The sequence below is a fragment of the Canis lupus genome, chromosome 3, assembly GCF_003254725.2.
Source record: "Canis lupus dingo isolate Sandy chromosome 3, ASM325472v2, whole genome shotgun sequence".
NCBI classification, from domain to species: domain Eukaryota; kingdom Metazoa; phylum Chordata; class Mammalia; order Carnivora; family Canidae; genus Canis; species Canis lupus.
The window spans coordinates 62,961,525-62,983,057 of record NC_064245.1 but is presented as its reverse complement, the minus strand read 5'-3'; the positions used below and the strand labels follow the sequence as shown (position 1 = coordinate 62,983,057).

The following is a 21,533-nucleotide window of genomic DNA, read 5'->3' as shown; positions in this document are numbered from 1 at the left end:
CTTTTACTTTTGCAAAAATGTGAAGTGATTCCAACTCTTTTGTTTTTGTAAAAGTTACATATATTTAAGATATTAATACCGTTAACTGGCTTATTTAAAATATATTTTTAGATTGTTTTTAATACCTATATATTTTACCTATTCTAAGTTTTAATTGAATAAATACTGACACAACCCATACATGTTTGTAGTACAAAAATGTTTGTAGTACTCAATATTTTAGGAGTGTAAAGGGTTCCTAAGACTTAAAGTTTGAGAACTACTAGAGTCCCCTAGTTCCTTATGGTGTTGTTTTTGTTCAGTCAACAAATATGCCGGGCAGTTTCGGGTGCTGAGAATACAGGTGAACAAGAAGGCAGACCCTAATTTCACGGAGCTTGTACTCCCACTCCTGTTGGTGTTTTTGTGTCCGGTGACTTTGTCAACGAAAACAGATGAACACGGCCATTTCAGATGAACAAGGTAATATGTAAGAGCTATAAAGAAAACTAAACAGGGTGGAGCGGCTGGGAGTGTGGGGCTAATTTAAACTGACACCAGGAAGATTACTTTTGGTTTCTGTTATTTTATTTATTCATCAGAGACACAGGCAGAGGGAGAAGCAGGCTCCCTGTGAGGAACCTGATGTGGGACTCGATCCCAGGACATCACGGCCTGAGCTGAAGTCAGATGCTCAACCACTGAGCCATCCAGGTGCTCCTAAGATCACTGTTGCTCCAAGACCTGATGAGCAAAGGGGAGCCTCTGCTTTTTCTGGCTACTTCTGCCTCCCTGGCTCCAGCCCTACTGGCCTTTCTGTGGTTCCTTAAAATATGCCAGGCAGGTTCTTCAAGCCCCCCCATCCCGGTCTAGAAAACCTTTCTGGTTAAATTTTCATTCTAGTCAGTCTGTCCTGATCTCTTTAAGAAAGACTTCAACCACCCATCTCAAATCCATCGCTAGCCATCTCATTGGGCTTCATTTTTCTTCTTAGCACTTACCTCTATGCGGTACTGCTATATATATGTGTGTGTGTTTGTCGCTTTCCCACAAAAACAGTAGTAGACTCTACAAGAGAGACTCGGGTGATCGTTAAAATCCCAGAATAAACAGAGCCTAGGACATGGAAGGCTCGGTAAATGCAGGTAACTGTGAAAAATATAACGGGGGAAAAAAAAAACTTGCTTCTGGAAAGATAAGTTAGTGCTAAAGGGAAGCTACTGAAAGACCGCATAGTGGCTTTAGTGTAAGCACAAATACCTAAGGCGGGAGGAGCTTTAACACCCGCAAGTGTTTTCTGCCCTAACCCGCCCCTCCGCACAGAGGATTGAGGAGTGACTCTGCCAGTTTGTTCCCGCTCCATCCACGGGGCCTAGATTAGTCACTGGAGCGCGGTAAGCGCTCAATAACGCGCAATGACTGGGTGCCTCCCGCCTTCCACCAGCCGCCTACCTGAGCCCAGAGGCCGAGAAGGCTTGGCCGAAGTGAAACCAGCACTCGCAGCTTCCGCGGAGCCCGAGGTCCGCCTACGGCGCCCGCAGAGTCACGTGACGGGCTGCGTCACGTGAGCCGCGGGCGCCAGTTCCTGCGCAGGCGCAGCCCCCGCCCCCCCGCCCCCGCCAGCGCGTCGTTCCACAAATGGCGGCTCCGCTGGGAGGCATGTTCTCCGGGCAGCCACCTGGGCACGCGGGGGACTCCAGGGGCCAGGCTTCGCTTCTTCAGGCCGCGCCGGGCCCTCCGAGAGCTTCTAACAGTACCTTGGTGGACGAGTTGGAGTCCTCTTTTGAGGTAAGATGAGATCGGCACGTCTGTTTTCCCAGCCTCCCTTCTTCCCTGAAAGGCGAGCTGCGCCCTGGGCTCTTGTCTCTTTCGGCGATGCCCGCATCGGGCTTACAGATTCGGGGGCGGGGAGGGGGGGCGCACAGGCTTGGGAACCTGAGTCCCTTGTTTTAGTCTGCACGCTGAGCGCTGGCCGGAGTTGTGCTCGGGTCTGCGGGCGGAGACGTGAAGTTCAGGTTTCCCAAAGCACGTGGACCTGAAGCTTGCCCTTCCCCCAGCCCGGGACCCGTCTGGGTTCGCGGCCGGTTGTTCGGGTTCCCCACCCCTCCCCCACCCCACCCCACCCCCACCCCCACCCCCACCCCCACCCCCTCCGCCTCCCCTCTGGGGCCCACTCCTGGTCGCTCCCTCCCGCCTTCCTGCGTGTTGAACACTGGCTCATCCACCACGGGTAACGTCAGCCTGCTGCGCCCTGGGTCCTTTCCGCCGGGCTCCAGACCCGGTCGGCCCACTGCAGGATTCCAAGACAAGTCCTTTCTTGCTCTGAAGTAAGGCTTTTGACATGTGAATGACGTTTTTCTTCCGTGTTTGGGTCACACAGGCCTGCTTTGCCTCTCTTGTGAGTCAGGACTACGTCAATGGCACGGATCAGGAAGAAATTAGAACTGGTAAGAATTCGTTCTTTGTAGACTGTGTTCGTGCCTTCATTCAGCAAGGTTTCTTTTCTTTTTTTAAAAATTTTTATTTATGTTTTCATGAAACACACAGAGAGAGGCAGAGACACAACACAGGCAGAGGGAGAAACAGGCTCCATGCAGGGAGCCCGATGTGGGACTCGATCCCGGGTCTCCAGGAGCATGACCTGGGCCGAAGGTAGATGCCCAACCGCTGAGCCAGCCGGGCTGCCCTCAGCAAGGTTTCCAACCGCTGATTTCACACTGGATGCGTTTCAGTTCCATTTGTATCCTAAGAGAACTTTTCCAGGGAGTAAGATTTATGCAGCCGTGTCTAGATGCTGCTGTTCAGTTTACTAATTGACATGTCACTCATAATGATCCCCTTAAAATGAGTTTTCCCTTTTGGTATAGGACAGTGACAGCCAACAGGGCATACTGCTCTTTTTTTATTATTATTATTTTTTTCTTAAAAAAAAAAAGTTCTGGGGATCCCTGGGTGGCTCAGCAGTTTGGCGCCTGCCTTTGGCCCAGGGCGCGATCCTGGAGTCCCAGGATCGGTCCTGCGTCGGGCTCCTGGTGTGGAGCCTGCTTCTCCGTCCTCCTGTGTCTCTGCCTCCCTCTTTCTCTCTCTACATCTATCATGAATAAATAGATAAATAAATCTTTAAAAAAAAAAAAAAGTTCTGATTATTTTTTGAAGGTGTCACAGAGAAAAGTCCTTGTGCTTCCCCTACCTGAATTCTTTCCCCAGAGGCAACCAGGGTTTCTGACTTTTTTTTGTACCATATTTTACATGTTACATTTTAACTGGAAGTCATGATGCTAATTGCTAAAATCTCTGGGTTTTCTCTCTTCAGAGGAACTCTTTTGTGTTGTTGTAAGGTATCATTTACCTCATAAAAGCACAAATTATGTGCTATTTAATGTTGGTTAATACATGGGGGTTGGGAGTCAATATCACTCCTGCGACCAAAATTAAAATTCCAGATTACATCTATGGAAAGGTGATGTTTTGATATTTTGACTGTTCATTTATGAGGAAGATACATGTATTTAGTGTTTTTCTTAATATTTTGGTTTTTTTTTTAATAAGGTGTTGATCAGTGTATCCAGAAATTTCTGGATATTGCAAGACAGACGGAATGTTTTTTCCTACAAAAAAGATTGCAGTTATCTGTCCAGAAACCAGAACAAGTTATCAAAGAGGTAGGAACTCACTTTTCTCTTCAACTTTAAGGAAGAGCACATGTTATCAGGGTTCCCTCTGTGCTTTAAATGAGATACACACCCTTTTCCCATGGGTTACAGTAGGTCTTTATAAAATGAGTATAAACGTTGCTAGTTGTCAGTGTTGAGGACAAGCTGGGCCGGTAGTGGAGCCAGGGGGTGGAGGTGGCAAGATGGGCTTCAAATGGAGCAGTTTCATTTGCTGGCTTTTGTGGAAGACTTTTCTTACAGAAAAGGTTCTGCTGCTTGAAAAAGGTGGAGAAGCCATTAATGTAGATGACAAGCTCATTTTGGAAGGAAACATCCCTGGCTGCCTTACACACGAGATGGGTTCAAGTTTTGTTCAAGGAATCCAAGATTAAATGTTCTGTTTCAGGTTCCTTGAGACTCAGGATTTCATTTATCTCAGTTGTTTGAAACTGGAGCATTTGGAAATGTGTTGGGGTTGTCACAGTGACTAGGAAGCTTTATTGGCATCTCGTGTTTGGGGCCAAAGCCTGCCTCGTGCATTGTGGAAGGGAGAAGAATCATCTTGCCCAAGAAGCCTGGATGCCCCTAATGAGAAGCTCTAAATCGAGATGATTGGTTTTGGTACTTTTTGGAGTAACTATTCCCAATTAACTGTAACCATTCTATTTATTCATTGATATCAGCTGCTGAGAATGTGAAGGGTAAGATGATATTTTTACAGTTTTGGCATGTCAGATCATTTTCTGACTTGAACACTTGAGTAAGAACATAGGTGTGTTCAGGGCCAGGCCTTAAAAAAGAATTATAATGCTAGTGTTCATTTAAAAAGCTCTGGAAATATGAGATTCTAATATTTCATTCTGAATGCATAGGACAGTGGTCGTGGACTCTTTCTAGACTGTTGTTAACGTTTGTTTCAGATTCTCAGTGTTATAGATTCTGAGCAGTAGCCTTTGGATGGAGAGACTGGGAGCCTGGGGACCAGGATGGGAAAGAGCCTGGTTTTCTTTGGCTGCTTTTTGGTACTTTAGAATATTGGAACGTCTGTATTACTTATTAAAAGAAAATGAAAAATAAAAGCCCTCAGTGTTAGGCAGGCATCTTCCATTGGAGGAGTGGCTCTGGGTTGTTTGGGTAGTGGAACCAACCAGGGTAATGGGCGTACAGTGGTTGAATTGATTCTCTTGTTTTGAATTTACTTCTTAGTGCTCTTACCAAATCGGAAACTATTTTCATTTTTCCTGAGTTTGCTCTTACTTCATTGTCTTCGTTTGTAGGATGTCTCAGAACTGAGGAATGAATTACAGCGGAAAGATGCTCTGGTCCAGAAACACTTGACAAAACTGAGGCATTGGCAGCAGGTACTGGAGGACATCAACGTGCAGCACAAAAAGCCAGCTGAAATCCCTCAGGGCTCCTTGGCCTACCTCGAGCAGGCGTCTGCTAATATCCCTGCACCAATGAAGCAAACCTGAGTCAAAGCCGGCCTGAAGGTGATCCAGTGTGTGAGCCTAAACCCAGTGTTGACGAACATCACTTCTTGTGGATACATTTTGGAAGAACTCTTTACCAAAGAAAGAGATGATTTTTGTTTGATGAGCTCACCTAAAGTTTTCCGTTTATTTTTATAAGCGTTATTTCTTGAGTACTTTATAAAATGCCTCTATAGTTTGGGTAAATCCAGTAAATTTTCTTGTCCTTAGCAAAGTTTAGACTGTTAGTGTGATGCCACTTACAGATTTCCCTTCTGTGTTTCTTTTTTTCTGTTTTTGTTTTTGTATGACTTGTGTTTCCAATTTTATTTTTTTTTAATTTTTTTTTTTAAATTTATTTATGATAGTCACACAGAGAAAGAGAAAGAGAGAGAGAGGCAGAGACATAGGCAGAGGGAGAAGCAGGCTCCATGCCCCGGGAGCCCGGCGTGGGATTCGATCCCGGGTCTCCAGGATCGCGCCCTGGGCCAAAGGCAGGCGCTAAACCGCTGCGCCACCCAGGGATCCCTGTTTCCAATTTTAGATTAGTTTGTGTGATATGATCTGAGAATGAGAGGATGAGGGTTTTAGTTTTAGACCTTTTATGACAATTATCCCTTAAGTGGTAGTACAGAGAAATAGGTAAATTTGCATGTGTCAAGACTTTAAATTACCTCAAGAAGAGGAATCTAATACAGTGATGTTTGTAATGCATCCAGAGCTCTCAGAATGAGATTTTGTAAATAGATTGAAAGGATTATAATGTCCTACGTTACTGTAGTAATAGTACAGTAGGATCCTTATGTTGATGTTGACTTTTATTTGGGGAAGTTTATATTTTGTGTGGTATTTTTCCCTTTTTGGGGTGGAGGTGTGTAGTAAGAGCAGTGATATGATAAATTTTTACATTCTGCAGGGATGAGTCAGTTTAAGGGGACAGACCTTGTTTTTAGCATGACAGTTGAGGTAGGCATTCATGCAGTATGAGAATTTAAAGTTTGCTATGATCATCTCTTTTGAGTTTTATTTGTGTCATTTTTGTTTTTTGTAGCAGAATTTTCCACTAAGGATGGTCCTTGCTAATAAGTGACATTGATTCCAAAGGACTGGGGCGTCTAGGTGGGGAATGGGCTGTAGGGGGTGACCCTCAGCAAACTCCCCATCCTCAAAAATCATGGGAGCTTCAGTGTTTGGGAAGACATTTTACCCTCTTGTTGGTTACACGGACCAATGAGATTTTCAATTGAGCTGCCCTTAAGAAATACAGAAGGGCATTGCTCTTGGTGCTCCCTAGATGGGATTTTCCTTTTTCTGTTGTTTACAGTCTCTTATCAGATTATATTTCCTAATGTAAAACAAATGCTCTATTGTTTTCTAAACAGGCAGTACTTCTGCAGCCAGGCATCCTGATTTGTTTTGTTTCCTTCAGCCTTGAAGGCTCCTCCCTACCTAACATTGACATCCATCCATTCTTGGTTGTTTGGCCTGGATGCCACCTGGTCCCTGAAGCCTCTGCGTGCCCTCTCTGCTGCACCCCAAGGACATAGGACTTCCTGTCTGTTTGCCAGCCTTGTTTGATTTTCCCCCGGGGGGGGGGGGGGCGTTAGTGATTTATATCTCTCTCTGTGCCCCTCATGAGAAGTAGGCATTATTCCCCTCAATGTACAGTGACCACTTATTTGTCTTTTATGCGTAATGCTTATTATTCATTTTTGTTTGTGTGCATGTGTGTAGAGTATAGAGCCTGGGGCCAACCCCCCAGTATAGATTAAACAAAGCTTTTAAAAGTTGTTTTTACTCATTATATGACATAAAGGTTGTTAACCTGGCCACCTCACACTAATTAGAAGCCCTGATTGGCAGCTTTAGATTTCTTGATTAAAAAACCCAAATAAACGGGTTAAGTTTTAGGCAGTCATTCAGTAATAAAGAGGTTCTTACTGAAAAGATTGAGAACTATTCCATTTGGTGCTTAGTGAAAATATTTTGAATTCATGTAAGTACCAATTAATTGCCATTTCTTTATTCAAAAATTTTCTGTCAAATAAATAGTAATTTTTCAATCTTACTCGTTTGTAAATATCTTTTTCCTTTTAATGACCTCTTAATTGTTGATGAACATAGCAAACCCTCTGAGCTGCTGTCTCCTTCAGTGAGATGATAAACTATCAGCTGGGATTTCCCTTACTTTTCTACTCCCAGAGTGACAAACCTCCCCACCCCTTCAGGGCATCCTTTTGTTCTTGCTATTTTATCTCCTGAAGTGCCTATCCTGTGTAAGACCAGCCTTTTCACTGGGGTCCTGGGTCCCAGGTAGTTGGGTGGTGGCCATCCCCTACATTGTAGTCTACTGGATCATTCCCGCCAGCTCACAGAGTTCATCTCTCATCTTCAGCATTCCCCTGGGTGCCCATCTCCCTGCCCCTTGTTCACAGTCTCCAGCGTCTGTCCTTGTCCCTTCTTTCTCTAGGCTGCCCGCCCACCATACCATCACTGTGCTGTGATGGTTACTAGCCACTTTGCTCTTGCAAAATGGAATGGATACTTCAACCTATTTACTTGGATTCATTCTCTGTTACATCTTTCCTTTTCTACTCAGCTTGTCAATGTTGACATTTCTGAGTGGTCCTGAACTCCTGGAGGCCATGGAGGAGTGCTGCTCAGTTCTCCCTTCAAGAGAGTCACTGTGGAGAGGACAGTTACCAGAGCTCCGCCTTCGGGGGTCAGCTTCACACATTCCAGAAAGCCATGCTCTCCTGGCTGTGAACCAAGCACAGTTGGGGTACTTGCACCAGGTCATTTCTGCCCAACATGGGACTCTCCTCGTGGGAGTCTTTGCTCTGAAACTTCCCCTGGCCTGGCCAAGACTCCTTAGTGTTGTCTTGTTGTCAGCCTCTTTCACCCAAATCTTCCTTGGCCTCCCTTTCACAAGCGTCACCTTACACCCGTAGTCTGAAGGCTCTTCCTGTCTTATTCTTCCTCTCCCCTTCATGCTACACATGATTTTTCCAGAAAAGGGGGAGAAAAACCTGTCCTTAGTATCCAGACACTGATCCAGCTTTACTAGGCTATATTATTCTACTGTTGGACATAAACAGTCTCAGTATACCAACCTCAAAGTTGCTCTGAGACCATGTAAATGTAAGACAAAAGCACCTTGTCATTTTGTCTAAGCTCAGAGAAAAAAATAAGGTTACAGCATAATCCATGAAACATCCTCTGGCTAAAATGATGTGTTGTTTTTTTTCTTTTAACCATTTTCAGCTTCATCTTCACTCTAGTCTGCTCCCTACAGTTAAGGGTTTTTTTTTTTTTTTTTTGAGGCACTCAGTCATAGAATTGCCCGCACTTGTTTATAGCATCCAATCTAGAGTAAGCCCTTGCATCCTTAGACTGTGCTTGAAATCACCCAGCCAAAGCCAAAATTCTAAAATAGGTTCTAACACCCACTTTCTGAGAAGCCCTACCATTCTCCATGATAAGCATTTTCCCCTTACTACAACAAGAAATAAACCTAACTTGTTCAACTATAGATGTAAATGGTGGTCTCTGAGCTGGGGGCATTGAAATCCCCAGGTAAATGTCTTAAAACTCTCATTGTGTTTGGGGATATAGCTCCTGGACAACCTGACATGGATATTAGTGGCTATGGTCTGAGAGAGTAGACAGTAGGATGAGATTTGGGGCTTGTCTCATGCACTGTCCAACTGGCAAGGAAGACCCATGATGGTAGTAACCAGTGCCCCAATGGCTGCAGATTCCACCAGTGGTGCCTCAGGGAAACGTTCCAGTGGAAGGAAACTTTGACAGTACAAGGATCAAACATGGGAAAGTAAGAGGGAATATTATACACAAGAACAGTGGAGTTGGCTGGTTATCACTTCACTGTCTTGACTCTCCTTGGAGGAATAATGACAAACTAACAGCACTTAACAAATAGAATAAATCTTTAAAGTAAAAAAATAATAATAATAAATTCCATCCTCAGGGTGATGGTGGAGATTAGTGCTACCAGGATATAGGGAGAACAGTACATAACACAGCTCCATTTAATTTCTCAACCTCGCCCTTGCAGAATCCAGATGGATCATGGAGAATGCGTAGAGACCAAATAGCCTCAAGTTCAACTATTGTGTTGGATGTTACATGGATGCTAGCACAGCTAATAAAGGCTCAGGTACATGATATACCACCATTGCTTGTGCGAGTTCATTCTTTTCTACCCTAATTAAGAAACATTTTATAGCAATCTTCCTTTCCAGTTTTGCTCCAGGAATACGTTAGCCCTATTGCCTGTTGCAATAGGGCCTACCAAGATTTATCACCAGATCTTGCTGTTTCTCCCTCCTGACTCAATCCTGAATCAGTTCATTCCTCTTCATCACTTTTCTTCCCAAGCTATCACCGTCTGGACCACTCGCTCTTGAGAGATTGATAGAATCAGATTATGCACACAAAAACTGGAACAATGTCTTATCTATCAAATTGAGTTTCTTCGTCAGTATTATCTAGGGTACAGAGAGGTAGGATTTTATTCCTGTTGGTGAAGGTGTAAACTTGATAGAAACTTCTGGATGGTAATTTTATTACATCAGAATGCTTAAACCTGTATGTTTTGATGCTTTACTCAAGGAGTATGTCCTGAAGAAATAAATGGTAGAAGCATGCATAGATTTAGTTAACAAAGATGTAATTATTGCAGGGTAAAATCTAGAAACTTAACCATCTTTCACTCACTTGCAACAACAAGAAAGAAATTAAATAGATGTAGAGTCTCAATACTCAGTCCCTGCAGAAGGTGTCCTGCTGAGTTAAAGGACAGTCATCAGGGGTTGCAGTGTTGGAAGGTTTCAATAAACAGAACTATCTACATAGTTTTAAAAACACAAAATACAAGCATTATCTTACAGTGCTTACCTTAAGCAGGAAACGAGATAACTAAAAAAAAAAAAAAAAAGTGATACTAGGGCACCTGGGTGGCTCAGTTAAGCATCTGCCTTTGGCTCAGATCATGACCTCGGGGTCCTGGGATGGAGCCCCACATCAGGCTCTCTGCTCAGCTGGCAATATGCTTCTCCTCCCACTGCCCCTTCTCCCCATTTCTATGTGTGCTCACTCTCAAATCTTTTTAAAAATATGATATTGAAAAATAACATGGCATGTTACATGTCTGGTAACAAGTATTGGTATTTAAGAAATTAAAGGGCCACATGTTTTGATCAGATAGTGATTTTACCTTTAAATTGTGAGTTGTAATTGCATTTCTCAAATGACATATGGAAGCAGCTACTTTTAAGATGATCTAATTGAGGTTGATGTGAACTTCCTGTTTCCAAGCTCTGTCTTCATCTAATTTCACTTTTCTTTGGGTAAATACAAGTCACAGCTGTTTTTATTGCCCAGTTTAATTTTATTCAAAGAGCAAAGGTTTGACAGTGCATAGAATAAACAACCGTTTACGGCCACCTGTGGGGCCAGCACCAAAGGACTGAGAACATACTTGGCCCAAATTGTATTGTCTTGTCCAGTCGCACTCCTCCGTCAGAAGGGCAGACAATTCGGTGTGGACTGACAGGTCAGCACCGTGAATGGCCAGTCCCGATTCCCTTTACTGTGCCAGGCATCCATGCAGTGGGGAAGCAATGCACCATGAGGCAAAGGGCCCAAGCTCAAAGACCATGGGTTCAGTAGATCTTTGACTTCATAGAATACTCTAGAAACCTTGACAAGTGACCAATTTGAAACTATAGTCATTGAAACTGAGGTATGATGGGGCGAGGCTCAGTTATTCACGGGAAAACTCTGGCAGTGGTTAATTCCAAGTCCTGATTGGTATCATTACCCATAATATTTTGCTTAATTTTTGCAAAGCCCCTTTTGAGGTAGGTGTTATCTCCTCTATAGTCTACTTCATGTCCTGGACCTCTGAAGTCAAAGCATTCAATCCACGTATGCCAAGGTCTGCTACAGTCCACTCCTAGTGTTGCCTCGTTTGTTTTTTTTTTAAATTGGCTTTCATGAGTGTTTCAAAGTTTGTTTTTTTCTTCCTACTGAGGTTGAATGTGCATTTTGGAATAATGTCATTTACATAGAAATACTTTCTAAATGGAGATGACACTAGCTTTCTAAGGAAAAATGAAACCACTTTTAAAGTAGACCATGGAAATCACAAAGCCTGATTGATACTCCATAAAGCAGAATGAAATCTTACGGACACTAGAAATACAATGTGAAGGTTGTCAGCAACATCAATAACATTTTCCTATGGGTGCGTCTTGATAACATGTTTTGTGGGGGGGGTTGTGTGGAGTTTTTTTTTATCTTAATGGCAAGAAATTTTTTAAGCACTGGTGTCACAATGAAATAGGAAATGTTAATGCCAAAATTTGCTTTGACTATTATATATAAATCATATCACAAGCAAGTTATTTGGTTGGTTGGTTGGTTTAGTTCATTCCTTCAATCAGATGCTTTAAAAGAAATGTTTTTCAAATGTCCTCTTTGTGATGGATCCCAAGAATCAGTTTAGAAAGAAAAATACTTGGTAAACCATTCCTGGTGGGCAGAGCCCTGTTTCTGCTGGACTTCTTTGGGTTGGGCTGTTTCACCATCTTGTGTCCTAAAAACAAGCAAACAAACAATTTTGTTAGGTAGTTTTGAAGATTACTCAGCAAATGACTTAATACATCTCTATCTTTTAGGTAAAAAATCTGCTTCTTTACTCCTTGAAAGACAGTGCAACGTAACTGGCCAACATTCATAGCTGGAAACAAGTTGTGAAAGATGGGGATGGGGAGGGAAACACCTAATTCCCATTTTGAAAATAAGTCTTCGGTTTTACTTAAGACTAATGAGAAAAAAAAAAAGACTAATGAGGCATATCATGTAACCTTATTTCAGGCACAAACAATAAACCTCATCAAAAATAAGGAGTGAAATAGTTAATCATCACAGCCTTACAATGTCTGGCTTCTTTCAAAGCTATCTACTATGTTCTAGCATCTCAGTAAGACTGCGGAATTAGCCTAATAAATTGAAAAGAGGAAAAGTAAGCAACAAAGTACGTTGTATATCTGCCTGAATGGTCTCTATCTGCATTTGTGAAGCTTCATATAAAACTGGGAACCCAGCTTTACACACAGGTGTGTGTTCCTGAGATGAACCCTAGGCCAGAGTCAGGAGTTGGCTCTAGCAGTTAAAGAGGGCTGTGCTCAGGGCTCCAGGCAAGCCTAGAAAGTAAAATTTTGCCTCTGAATGGAAGATTGGATAGGAGGAAGAACTAATAAAGGGAAAACTCACATTCCCCAAAGAGAAACATGTTGCAAGGGTTTCTGGGAAAATAAGACGGTATCTGAGATCATCATGCTGCCTCAGCTACCAAATCCACAGATGAAGAGGTCTTAAAACTTCAAGGTGATTCAATAAATCTTGAGAAATAACCTTAATAATAATAGTGGAAATAAACAATGCTTCTGTACCAGGTCCTGTGTTAAGCATGTCTCACAGATTCATTCCTTTAGTTCCAAATCAGTCTGATGAGATAGGTGCTATATTATCTTTGTTTTAGAGGCGAGAAAGTGGAGACCCAGTGAGGTCAAGTAACCTGCCCAACGCCACCTAGCTAAAAACAAGGAGGACCAGAATTTGAATCCAGACCTCAGGGTCAGATGATGAGGGTCCATCTTCTGTGTTACCCACACTGACACAACCAACTAAGTTCAGTGTCCCTTGTCTAATCATCCGTGGGGGGAACAAAAGGCTTTCTGGATTTTGACACCAAGAATAGTACCTCCTCTAAAGAATGACATCCTTCCTCTTACACAGCCTTCCCATTTGGCTGGATTGTAATTTGTCCAAGGCAGGGCTTGTTTTGCTATTCTTTATGTCTGCCTGAATGCTGGGTATTGAAGAGGTGCCAGAAGGGAATCCAAACTCCCCTTCTATTGATGGAAACTGGAAATTCTAGTTTCCCCCTACCTCGTGGCAGTTTTCACATCTAGAGACTGGGTGGGTTTGTAAGGCTGGCCACAGCTGGGGCTTGGGTCCAAGCTGGGTGATTTAGTTATCGGAGGGGCGCTGATCCTCGAGCTCAGATCGCCACTCAGAAAGTTCTTTGCGTAGGAGGCAAGGTTTGGCACACTGACCACTCGGCTAGGGACTTCCTCCATCTTCTTTTTCTGTTTTGTATGAAAAGAAAGGCCTGTTAGTGCCACCCCAAAGAGGCATTATTGTAAAAGCAAAAAGGCCCACCCAACCAAAACTCTATGGGAGGGGAGGCGATAATTTTATTTACATATTTACATGTTAGTTTTTATTTTTTATTTTTTTTTTTATTTTTTTTTTTTAATTTTTATTTATTTATGATAGTCACAGAGAGAGAGAGAGAGAGAGGTAGAGACACAGGCAGAGGGAGAAGCAGGCTCCATGCACCCGGAGCCTGATGTGGGATTCGATCCCGGGTCTCCAGGATCGCGCCCTGGGCCAAAGGCAGGCGCCAAACCACTGCGCCACCCAGGGATCCCTACATGTTAGTTTTTAAAGCATTTTTTTCTCCAGTCTACTTTATGTTTTAAGAAATGCATATGTTCACAATTTCTTATCTAAAACTGATGGGCATGGATGTGTTTTGTAATTCAAAGAAAATTTTTTAGACTTTAGAAGGCCATATAAAACCCCCAGCTGGAGCTAGGCCCATTGTCCTCACAAGTGTTACTATTTCTAGAGTGAAACTTAGATCTTGCTGCACTGAGAGGCATATATAAAAATTATAAGGGTGCCTGGGTGGCTCAGCTGGTTAAGTGTCTGCCTTCAGCTCAGGTCATGATCCTGGGGTCCTGGGGTCAAGCCCCATGGGGGGCTCCCTGCTGAGTAGTGAGTCTGCTTCTCTCCTCTCCCCCTCTTGTGTTCATTCTTCCTCAAACAAATAAAACCCCTAAAAAAATTATAAATGAGCTCACGTCAGTTCAGGTTAGGTTAGGTTTACTGTCCTTTGAACTATTAAAAAATATTTTTTAGCACTTTTAGGATTTTGTGATAGATGAGAAATATGGATGTGAATATTCTAATCATGACAAATTCCAAAAACATATACAGGGAAAAAAAGTTAAGAAGTGAGAGATTCCTGCTCTTTACTCTCCTTCCTGTCCCCCAGATGTAACCTTTATTAATAGTGACATGTTTATTTATAGGAAATTTGGAAGATAAAAAAACCCATAAAAAATTATAAGTACACATAATCTGCCCAGCCAGATATAAATACTGTTTGTTAGTAATTTGGAGTATTTCCTGTGAGTCTTATTTCCAATGGCTATCCCTCTGAATGTATGCCAGCCCACTGACAAATGAGCTCCAGTCACCTTCAGGAAAACGAAACCAGCAAATTGTATAATGCTTGAAACCAGAAAACCAAATTACCTTCATGGAAGGGGTCAGATACCCTGGGTGAGGATTGAAAGAGAAGGATCGATTACGATGCGACATGGCACTGGGGAAGGCTGCATAGTGAAATCTTCGCTCCTCCTGGAAGAACAATACAACTGAGTCCACATGAGCCCAACCATACAGCACTGGGTTTAACCCAAAGGAAGATGGCTGTGTGAGGGCAGGTTACAGAGTGAAGGAGAGTCAGGGGAGGGGAGGGGGGGTCAGTGGGGATCAAGCTGCCATCCTGAGGCTCTGAGGAAGCACCTTTACTCCTGTGGCCTTTGAGTCCCCAGCTTCTCTTGTATAGGAAAGGGCAAGCTTATGATCCAGGTACTCTTAGCATCTGAAAAGAGTCTACTGCAGAAAGTTAATAATTAAGACAAAGAAAACAAACCCCAGATACAATCACTATATGGCCAACCTTATTTATGTGTGTCATTGTTCACTTTTCTCTTTCCTGCTGTATTATTTTTAAAGCAAATTCCAGTCATTGCATAATTTCATCTATAAAAACATCAATATGTATCTCTAAGAGATAATGACTCTTTAAAAAAAACCCCACACAACCATAATACTTTTGTCATATTTAGCAAACAAGCTGTTCCTTAGTATCTAATTTTCAGCTAGTGGTGAAATGTTCCTGATTGTCTCATCAATGTACTGACAAGAAACAGTGGTTGGGGCAGGGATGGGAATGGGACTGAGATCTGAGAGACATGGCTGTGTGTGTGGAAGGCCGTGAGGCCATGCAGGCCACTCTAAGACTGTGGATTTTACTTGGAAAAGGATGGGAGGCCATGGGAGGTGCTGAACAGAGCCGTGCTGTCTGTCATCTGACATATTTTCCTAAGACTGCTGTGGTTGATGTGAAGTCTGCATGTGGGCAATAGTCAAGTGAGTGGGGAGACCAATGTTTTTCCACTGTGCATCTGATGGGCTTGGACTAAAGTGGTGGAGGTAGAAACGGGGTTGGGGAGGGGGGTCGGCTGCACTTCTGATGTGGCTGATTATCCCACTGTGGGCTACACCGACAGGAGTGAGTGGAGACCCACTGTCTCCAGGGCTGAACGTAAGCCAGGGGAAGCGGTCCCTGCCAGTTCAGCTGGGGTGATATGCTTCCAACCAGACCCATGAGCACCAAGAGGCTGGGTGATGCCCAAAGCGGTGGAGGAAGTATCAGGGCACAGGGATGTGAGGTGGACAGGCTGTGTGACCAGGCAGGGGTGGGCGGAGGGAGGGGCATTCCCCAGAAATTGCCTCAGGCTTTGGTGGCTGTTGGATGCAGAACCAGAAGGAGAAAACTCTTCTCCCTAAGGAGTCCAGGGGGTGGCTCGCTAACGGCAAAGCAGGTAGTCATTTTTGCAAAAGGAAGGTCAATAAACAATGACTGGCTTGACTGATTCTACTAAAATTCAAACAGAAGGCAAGCCATTTTAGATTTTCCCAATTCTGTAGGTTTAAAAAAAATAAACCACTCAGCATCAGGTAGATGCTGGGGGGACTTGAGTGATTTTTTTTGCTTTATTTTCCTGTATTATTGTTTTTTGTTTTGTTTTGTTTTTTGTTTTGTTTTTTTGTTTTTGTTTTTTTTTTTTAGATAATAGGCAAAAGGAATCAAGGATCTTTTGGAGGTGGTTTTAGGGTTGTCAGGATTAAAATTGCAGGTACCCAGAGCAGAGCCAGGTGCAGAGTAAATGGCCCTCCCGGAGGATCTGCAGGGCCCCGCGTTGGCCCTGACAGCCTCACCATGAGCTGCTTGATGATCTCCTCTCTCTCCTTCAGGCGGGTCTGCAGGCGGCCTATGAGCTGAGCATCCTCGGGCCTGGACGCCCCCTTCCCTGGCTTCTCTCCGGAATCTTTGAGTCTGTAGGAGCAGGCATGCAGTTAGCCTCCTACCACCAGGACCCGCGGCGGGGGCGCTGCTCTGAGCTTAGCCTGGCCAGCCAACCAATCTATTCACGAAGCGGGAAACCAAGGCCCTGGGAGCTTGGCTGCAGAGCTCAGGGTGGAGCCCAGGACCCCGACTCCCAGTCTGACCTTTGCTACTTCCCCAGAGGCTGCGGGGCCAAGGAGCCAAAGGGCTGTGTGTGCTACACACGCTGCCCTCAGTGAAGCATCAAGAATCAGGGAGGTCGGGCAGCCCGGGTGGCTCAGCGGTTTAGCGCCGCCTTCAGCCCAGGGCCTGACCCTGGAGACCCCGGATCGAGTCCTGCGTCGGGCTCCCTGCATGGAGCCTGCTTCTCCCTCTGCCTCTCTCTCTCTCTCTCTGTTGTTTCTAATAAGCAAATAAAAATCTTAAAAAAAAAAAAAAAAAAAAGGAATCAGGGAGGTCTCCCGAGGGACACGCGCCCCTCCGCGAGGCACCGCCCTCCCCGGCGGCCGCTGCGCTAATGCTGACGTGCCTATGGCGCCACCTGCTGGCCTATAGGGAGCATGGCACGCGCTGGTTCTCGGGCAGGGCAGCCGGGCAGCTGGTACCCCCGCCCTTCACCTTGAAGCCAAGGGCAAGAACTCAAGGCAAGAACTCAAGGCATGGTGGGGAGCCAGAGAGGGTTAGGGCTGCAGATGACCTATGGACTGGAGTTGATAAGAGGGGACTTTGGCACGAGATGACTTGGAATCTAATCCCTACTCTGCCTTTTTCTGGCTATGTAGCCTTTCCCTGGAACCGTCGGTTCCCTCTTCTATAAAATGGGCATGAATCAAGTTGTGAGCTTAAATTGAGTTAATACAATTAAAAGCACTTAGCATGGTGCCCCTCATAAAAAAAAATGGGCATGAAACTGGGTGGTTGTGAGGATTCAAGGAGATAATGGAGCCTGGCATGTGGCAAGTGTCCATTAGCCCATAAAACCTTCCCCTCTGGATTTTGGATGATTTGCTTTGTATTGGAGACAGCGGAGAACATTTTTTAAAGAGCACAATCTAAGGGTCAGACAGGCGACATTTAGATTCACTCAGTGCTGCCTGACATTTAGGTAAGTGGTTTCACCTTCCAACTGGTCTCCCTGCTGCTAACTCTGACCCTCCCCACCCCCTACAGTCTTTTCTCCTCTCAGTACCCAGAGACCCCATTAAAAGATAAATCAGACCAGGTCACTCCTGCTCAAAGCCTTGCAGTGGCTTCCCAGTGTACTCTGAACATATCCAAATTCCTTCCTGTTTAGAGCAGGGTCTCCTTCATCCCTCCCAGCTACCCCAGCAATCTCAATTCCTACCACTCATCTTCTTACTTATTCCTAGCTGTTCAGTTATGTGAAGTAGGCCCCAGGGCCCTTGCACTTGCTGTTGTAGCTGCTGGGAATGCTCTTCCTCCAGATGGCTCTCTCATTTCCTCACCTGCTTGTGCTTAAGTGTCATCTCCTCAGGGAGGAATTCCTGGCCCACCCTTGCCACTCCCTAGACACCGATCCTGTTTTCCTTCTAGCATTTTCACTACCTGCCATGAAGTTAAATGTTTATTTTCTTCTTTCTTTTCTGCATCCCCATCTAGAATCTGCGAGCTCTATGAGAGCCTAGACTTTGTTTAGCTCCAGGCTGTTACTCCAGAGCCTCAAAGAGTGCGGGGACACAGCAGGCTCTTGATAAATGTCTGTTGAATAAATAAATGGATGCATGCACACATATATGAGGGTCCTCGCTTCCTTTATGTGTCTGGGGGAGTAACAATTTCTATGTGAAGGGCAGCTGTGAGGCACGTTAGAAGGGGACAAATGTTCATTAAAAAGAGTAGCCTTGATCCTTCTGATTATTTCCCAGCATGTGGGTCAAACCAAGTCCACAAAGCATGATGATTCCTCACAGATTCCCAGTGCTCTGCACAATGAAAATGCAGACTCATAAAGTGATAGGTGACCAACTACCCACATTTGTCCAGGACAGAAGTGCTTCTTAGAACTCAGGACCTGTAGTTTCAAAACTGGGGGAGTCCCAGGCACACTGTGATGAGCTGGTTACCCTAATAAAATGTGCATCAACTAGGGGCCTAAGCTGGGCCCTAACCTGGGGCCCAAGGCCTCACTTACTCAGCTTCCAGGGCAGCTAGCCGGGCCTGGAGCCGGGCTTGAGCACTGCTGAAATCTGCCACCATGGCCTGCATCTCCTTCCGATGTTCCTGGCGTAGCTTCTCCACCTCCCGGGCCCGCTGGGCTTGCTGATCCTCCTCCAGCAGCCTGCGGGTGGATGGAAGCAGAGCTAGACTTGCCCAGGCTCTAGGGACTGAAACTCTTGGGCACTGGGGTTTCTCCACCCTCTGTTGAGTGGCTGGGTGGGGGAGAAAATGTGGGGGAGTGGTTCTGAATGTAAAGTCAGGACCCCGGGAAGAGGTCTCTGAGTTGTGCTGTCCAGGATGAACCCTGCTTGTGGGACCCCTTCTCAGCACCTCCTACCCCTGCATTCCATCTGTAGTTCTAAACTTTCCAGTAAGGGGGGTAAAGAGCTGTGAATTCAGGACTGATAATGAGCTATCCAACGTGGATCAGGCAGTAACAGTAACCACCACGGTTGACCAAGTTAGCCAGGGCCAGGGCTAAATCTTGCTTCCATTTCACTGCATTCCAGGACATTCCTGAGAGGTGGTGGTCTTACCTCCACTTGCAGATGAATGAGGGCATGGTCTTGGGGAAGTTAGCGGACTCCAGGAGCTCACCCAGCTGGTTAAAGAGCACATGGCACTGTTTGAACTACTCCATCGCACTGTCTCCCTAAGGCTGGTTTTGAAGATGCTTTTGGGGGACAACTGTGTGGCTCAGTGGATAGGCATCTGCCTTTGGCCCAGGGTGTGATCCTGGAGACCCGGGATGGAATCCCACATTGGGCTCCCTGCATGGAGCCTGCTTCTCCCTCTGTCTCCGCCTCTCTCTGTGTGTCTCTTGTGAGTGAATAAATACAATTTAAAAAAAATTAAGATGCTTTTGGTATGGTTAGGTCTGATTTCATAAATTCCTTGACTTGTAGGGAAACCGGGTTCCCTCTTTACTCCAGGGCAAATGCTCTGCAGGTTTTTTTTTAAGATTTTATTTATTTATTCATGAGACACACACACACACACACACACACACACACACACACACACGCACGCACAGAGGCAGAGACACGGGCAGAGGGAGAAGCAGGCTCCATGCAAGGAGCCTGATGTGGGACTCGATCCCGAGTCTACCAGGATCACACCCTGGGCTGCAGGCGGCGCTAAACCGCTGCGCCACCGGGGCTGCCCAGCTCTGCAGTTTTGGGCCCAGCGCACTAGCGCTTTTCACGGGGCTGGAGTAGCACCAGGGAAGTGCTAGCATCAGGGCGTCTTTCCTTTGGGGAGATGGCGAGTGGGTGAGCCTTGGATCTGAGGCTCGGCGTGGGGAGGAGCGAGGCGGGAGCCGGGCCTGGACACCCACCTGCGCTGGTCGCGGAGCTGCAGCGCCTCCTGCTGGTGCTGTTCCACCTCGGCCCGCAGCCGCTGCACCGTGTCGCGGAGCTGCGAGTTCTCCTCCCGGACGCCGCGCGCCTCGTCCGCCTCTGCTTCCGCGGCGGCCTTCGGGGAGCCGGCCTGGCCCGGGCCGCCCCCGTCCTGGGGAGAGAGGACCCGGGAGGTGTTTTCAGGGCGCCCCAGGCGTGCCGCAGCCCGCGCCGGCCTCCTGCTCGCGATGCAGGGCTCACGGCCCATCTCCAGGTCCTCCCGCGTCGGGGGCTGGCCCAGTCTGGCCCTCGGAGGTTAGCAAGGGCGTCGGGGAGCCCAGGATGTGGCTTCAGAGCGAGCCCGAGCCCGAGCCCGAGCGCTCCCCCGCTTCCTGGGCTCCCCTGCTGGTTCTCCACCCAGAGCGCCCTCCCCGCCTGGACGGCACCGCCTGGGGAGAGGCCACCAGCTTTCTCTTCTCACCCGGACTGGCAGCACCATCTCCCCTCCAGTTTTCCAGTCTGAGGGCACCCGGCACAGTGGCTGGTATCCAGGAGGTGCCAAATAAACGCTTGCTAAATGAAATGACGCTTGAACACCAGGGGTTCAGAGAGAAATTCGGGAACTCTATGTCTAAATTAAATGGGGCCGGTGAACCCCGGGTTAGTGAATGCTGCAGTTTGCAAGGCCCGTCAAACAGGCCGAAGGTTTCTGCATTTGCTTATTCCACACGAGGACGGAACAGCTTTGCACAGGGAGCAGCCCGGCCCATGCCTTGTACCTCTTGCTTCCTGGCCTGGGGCTTGCATGTGTGTGACACCCATGGGCACATGAGCACCTGGCACTCCCATACATACAACCTGGAAGAGCTCGGTTAAGGTCGTGTGGGGCCATCCTTGACTAATGGGAGAAAGAGCCCTGTCCCTAGCTGGGACAGACAAGAGAATGAGGTCACAGGGCTCCTCAGAAGACCCCAGCAGGTGGGACACCACTTACCTGCACTGGTGGCCAACTTAAGGCTGCATCCCTCCCTCTATTGGGTGCCCTCCCTCCCCTTGATCACTCCTGCTGCCTGGGGCTCTTCCTCCTTGCTAATACTCCCACATTTCTTCTCTGGGTGGGTTTTCAGCTGAGGCCTTGCTGTTCCTCCCAGAGGGTTCAGGGCTTCTCTCCGATGAGATGAAGGTAAGGGCAGGCACCTGGTGGCCAGGTATCCCCTCATCTACCCAGTAATCCTGGGGTTCTATGCACAGCACTCAGGGAGCTCATCATCACAGCTGTCACAATCCTACATTTCCTCCTGCCCCCTTCCACAGGCATAGGTGGCTCCCACCAATCCAGAACACTTGCTGGAATATATCCTGTCTTCCCTCACTAGACTTTACTGACCAGGCTGAGCTCCTTGTGATTCGTCATTTAATATTTCTCATTAAACACAAATCGTCTTCAGGTGCTCAGTACCAGCAAAATCTTGAGTGACCCGTCCCCATGTCCCCAGGATCTTCAGCAGGGCTGGGACCCCAACTAATCATCGGCATCCACAGACTGCTGTGCCGAGTGTGGAGAGTAGGGGTGGAAATGAAATGAGGCAGACATGCCTGGTTCTCAAAAGACTCCTAG

The 21,533-nt window shown here is 46.2% G+C and overlaps 2 protein-coding genes and 1 long non-coding RNA gene across 5 annotated transcripts in view; 1 reads left to right on the top strand and 2 right to left on the bottom strand.

Moving 5' to 3' along the window:
- Positions 1-545: 545 nt before the first annotated feature.
- LOC112654088 (uncharacterized) lies at positions 546-2,339 on the bottom strand. Its single transcript, XR_003132732.3, has 3 exons — positions 2,154-2,339; positions 981-1,969; positions 546-723 (listed from the first exon to the last, which is right to left on the bottom strand). It is a non-coding gene; the product is annotated as an uncharacterized LOC112654088 (long non-coding RNA).
- On the top strand, positions 1,618-9,289 carry MED28 (mediator complex subunit 28). Of its 3 annotated transcripts, none has more exons than XM_025438391.3 (5): positions 1,618-1,767; positions 2,360-2,426; positions 3,529-3,641; positions 4,910-5,125; positions 9,180-9,289. In XM_025438391.3, the coding sequence occupies exons 1-4, from the start codon at positions 1,618-1,620 to the stop codon at positions 5,105-5,107; spliced, it is 528 nt and encodes a 175-aa protein (XP_025294176.1). In that variant the 3' UTR covers positions 5,108-5,125; positions 9,180-9,289. The 3 variants fall into 3 exon arrangements, with proteins under 3 accessions (XP_025294176.1, XP_025294175.1, XP_025294174.1); XM_025438390.3 differs by lacking the exon at positions 9,180-9,289 and adding an exon at positions 6,487-7,172; XM_025438389.3 differs by lacking the exon at positions 9,180-9,289 and having other exon boundaries at positions 4,910-7,172.
- A 1,204-nt stretch (positions 9,290-10,493) lies between these two features.
- FAM184B (family with sequence similarity 184 member B) overlaps positions 10,494-21,533 on the bottom strand; it is a 132,481-nt gene continuing 121,441 nt past the window's right edge. Inside the window, exons 13-18 of the mRNA XM_025438386.3 lie at positions 19,915-20,087; positions 18,553-18,699; positions 16,274-16,391; positions 14,519-14,623; positions 13,082-13,281; positions 10,494-11,723 (exon numbers count right to left, since the gene is read on the bottom strand). Coding sequence (XP_025294171.3) covers positions 11,630-11,723; positions 13,082-13,281; positions 14,519-14,623; positions 16,274-16,391; positions 18,553-18,699; positions 19,915-20,087 — 837 coding nt within the window. The 3' untranslated portion in view covers positions 10,494-11,629. The remainder of the gene's footprint in view (positions 11,724-13,081; positions 13,282-14,518; positions 14,624-16,273; positions 16,392-18,552; positions 18,700-19,914; positions 20,088-21,533) is intronic.

Bases quoted from the DNA above. Each gene is read 5' to 3' on its own strand.
- MED28 (XM_025438391.3), top strand. From the start codon at position 1,618: ATGGCGGCTCCGCTGGGAGGCATGTTCTCCGGGCAGCCACCTGGGCAC. The intron at 1,768-2,359 runs GTAAGATGAGAT...TGGGTCACACAG, and splicing joins AGTTGGAGTCCTCTTTTGAG to GCCTGCTTTGCCTCTCTTGT. The intron at 2,427-3,528 runs GTAAGAATTCGT...TTTTTTAATAAG, and splicing joins TCAGGAAGAAATTAGAACTG to GTGTTGATCAGTGTATCCAG.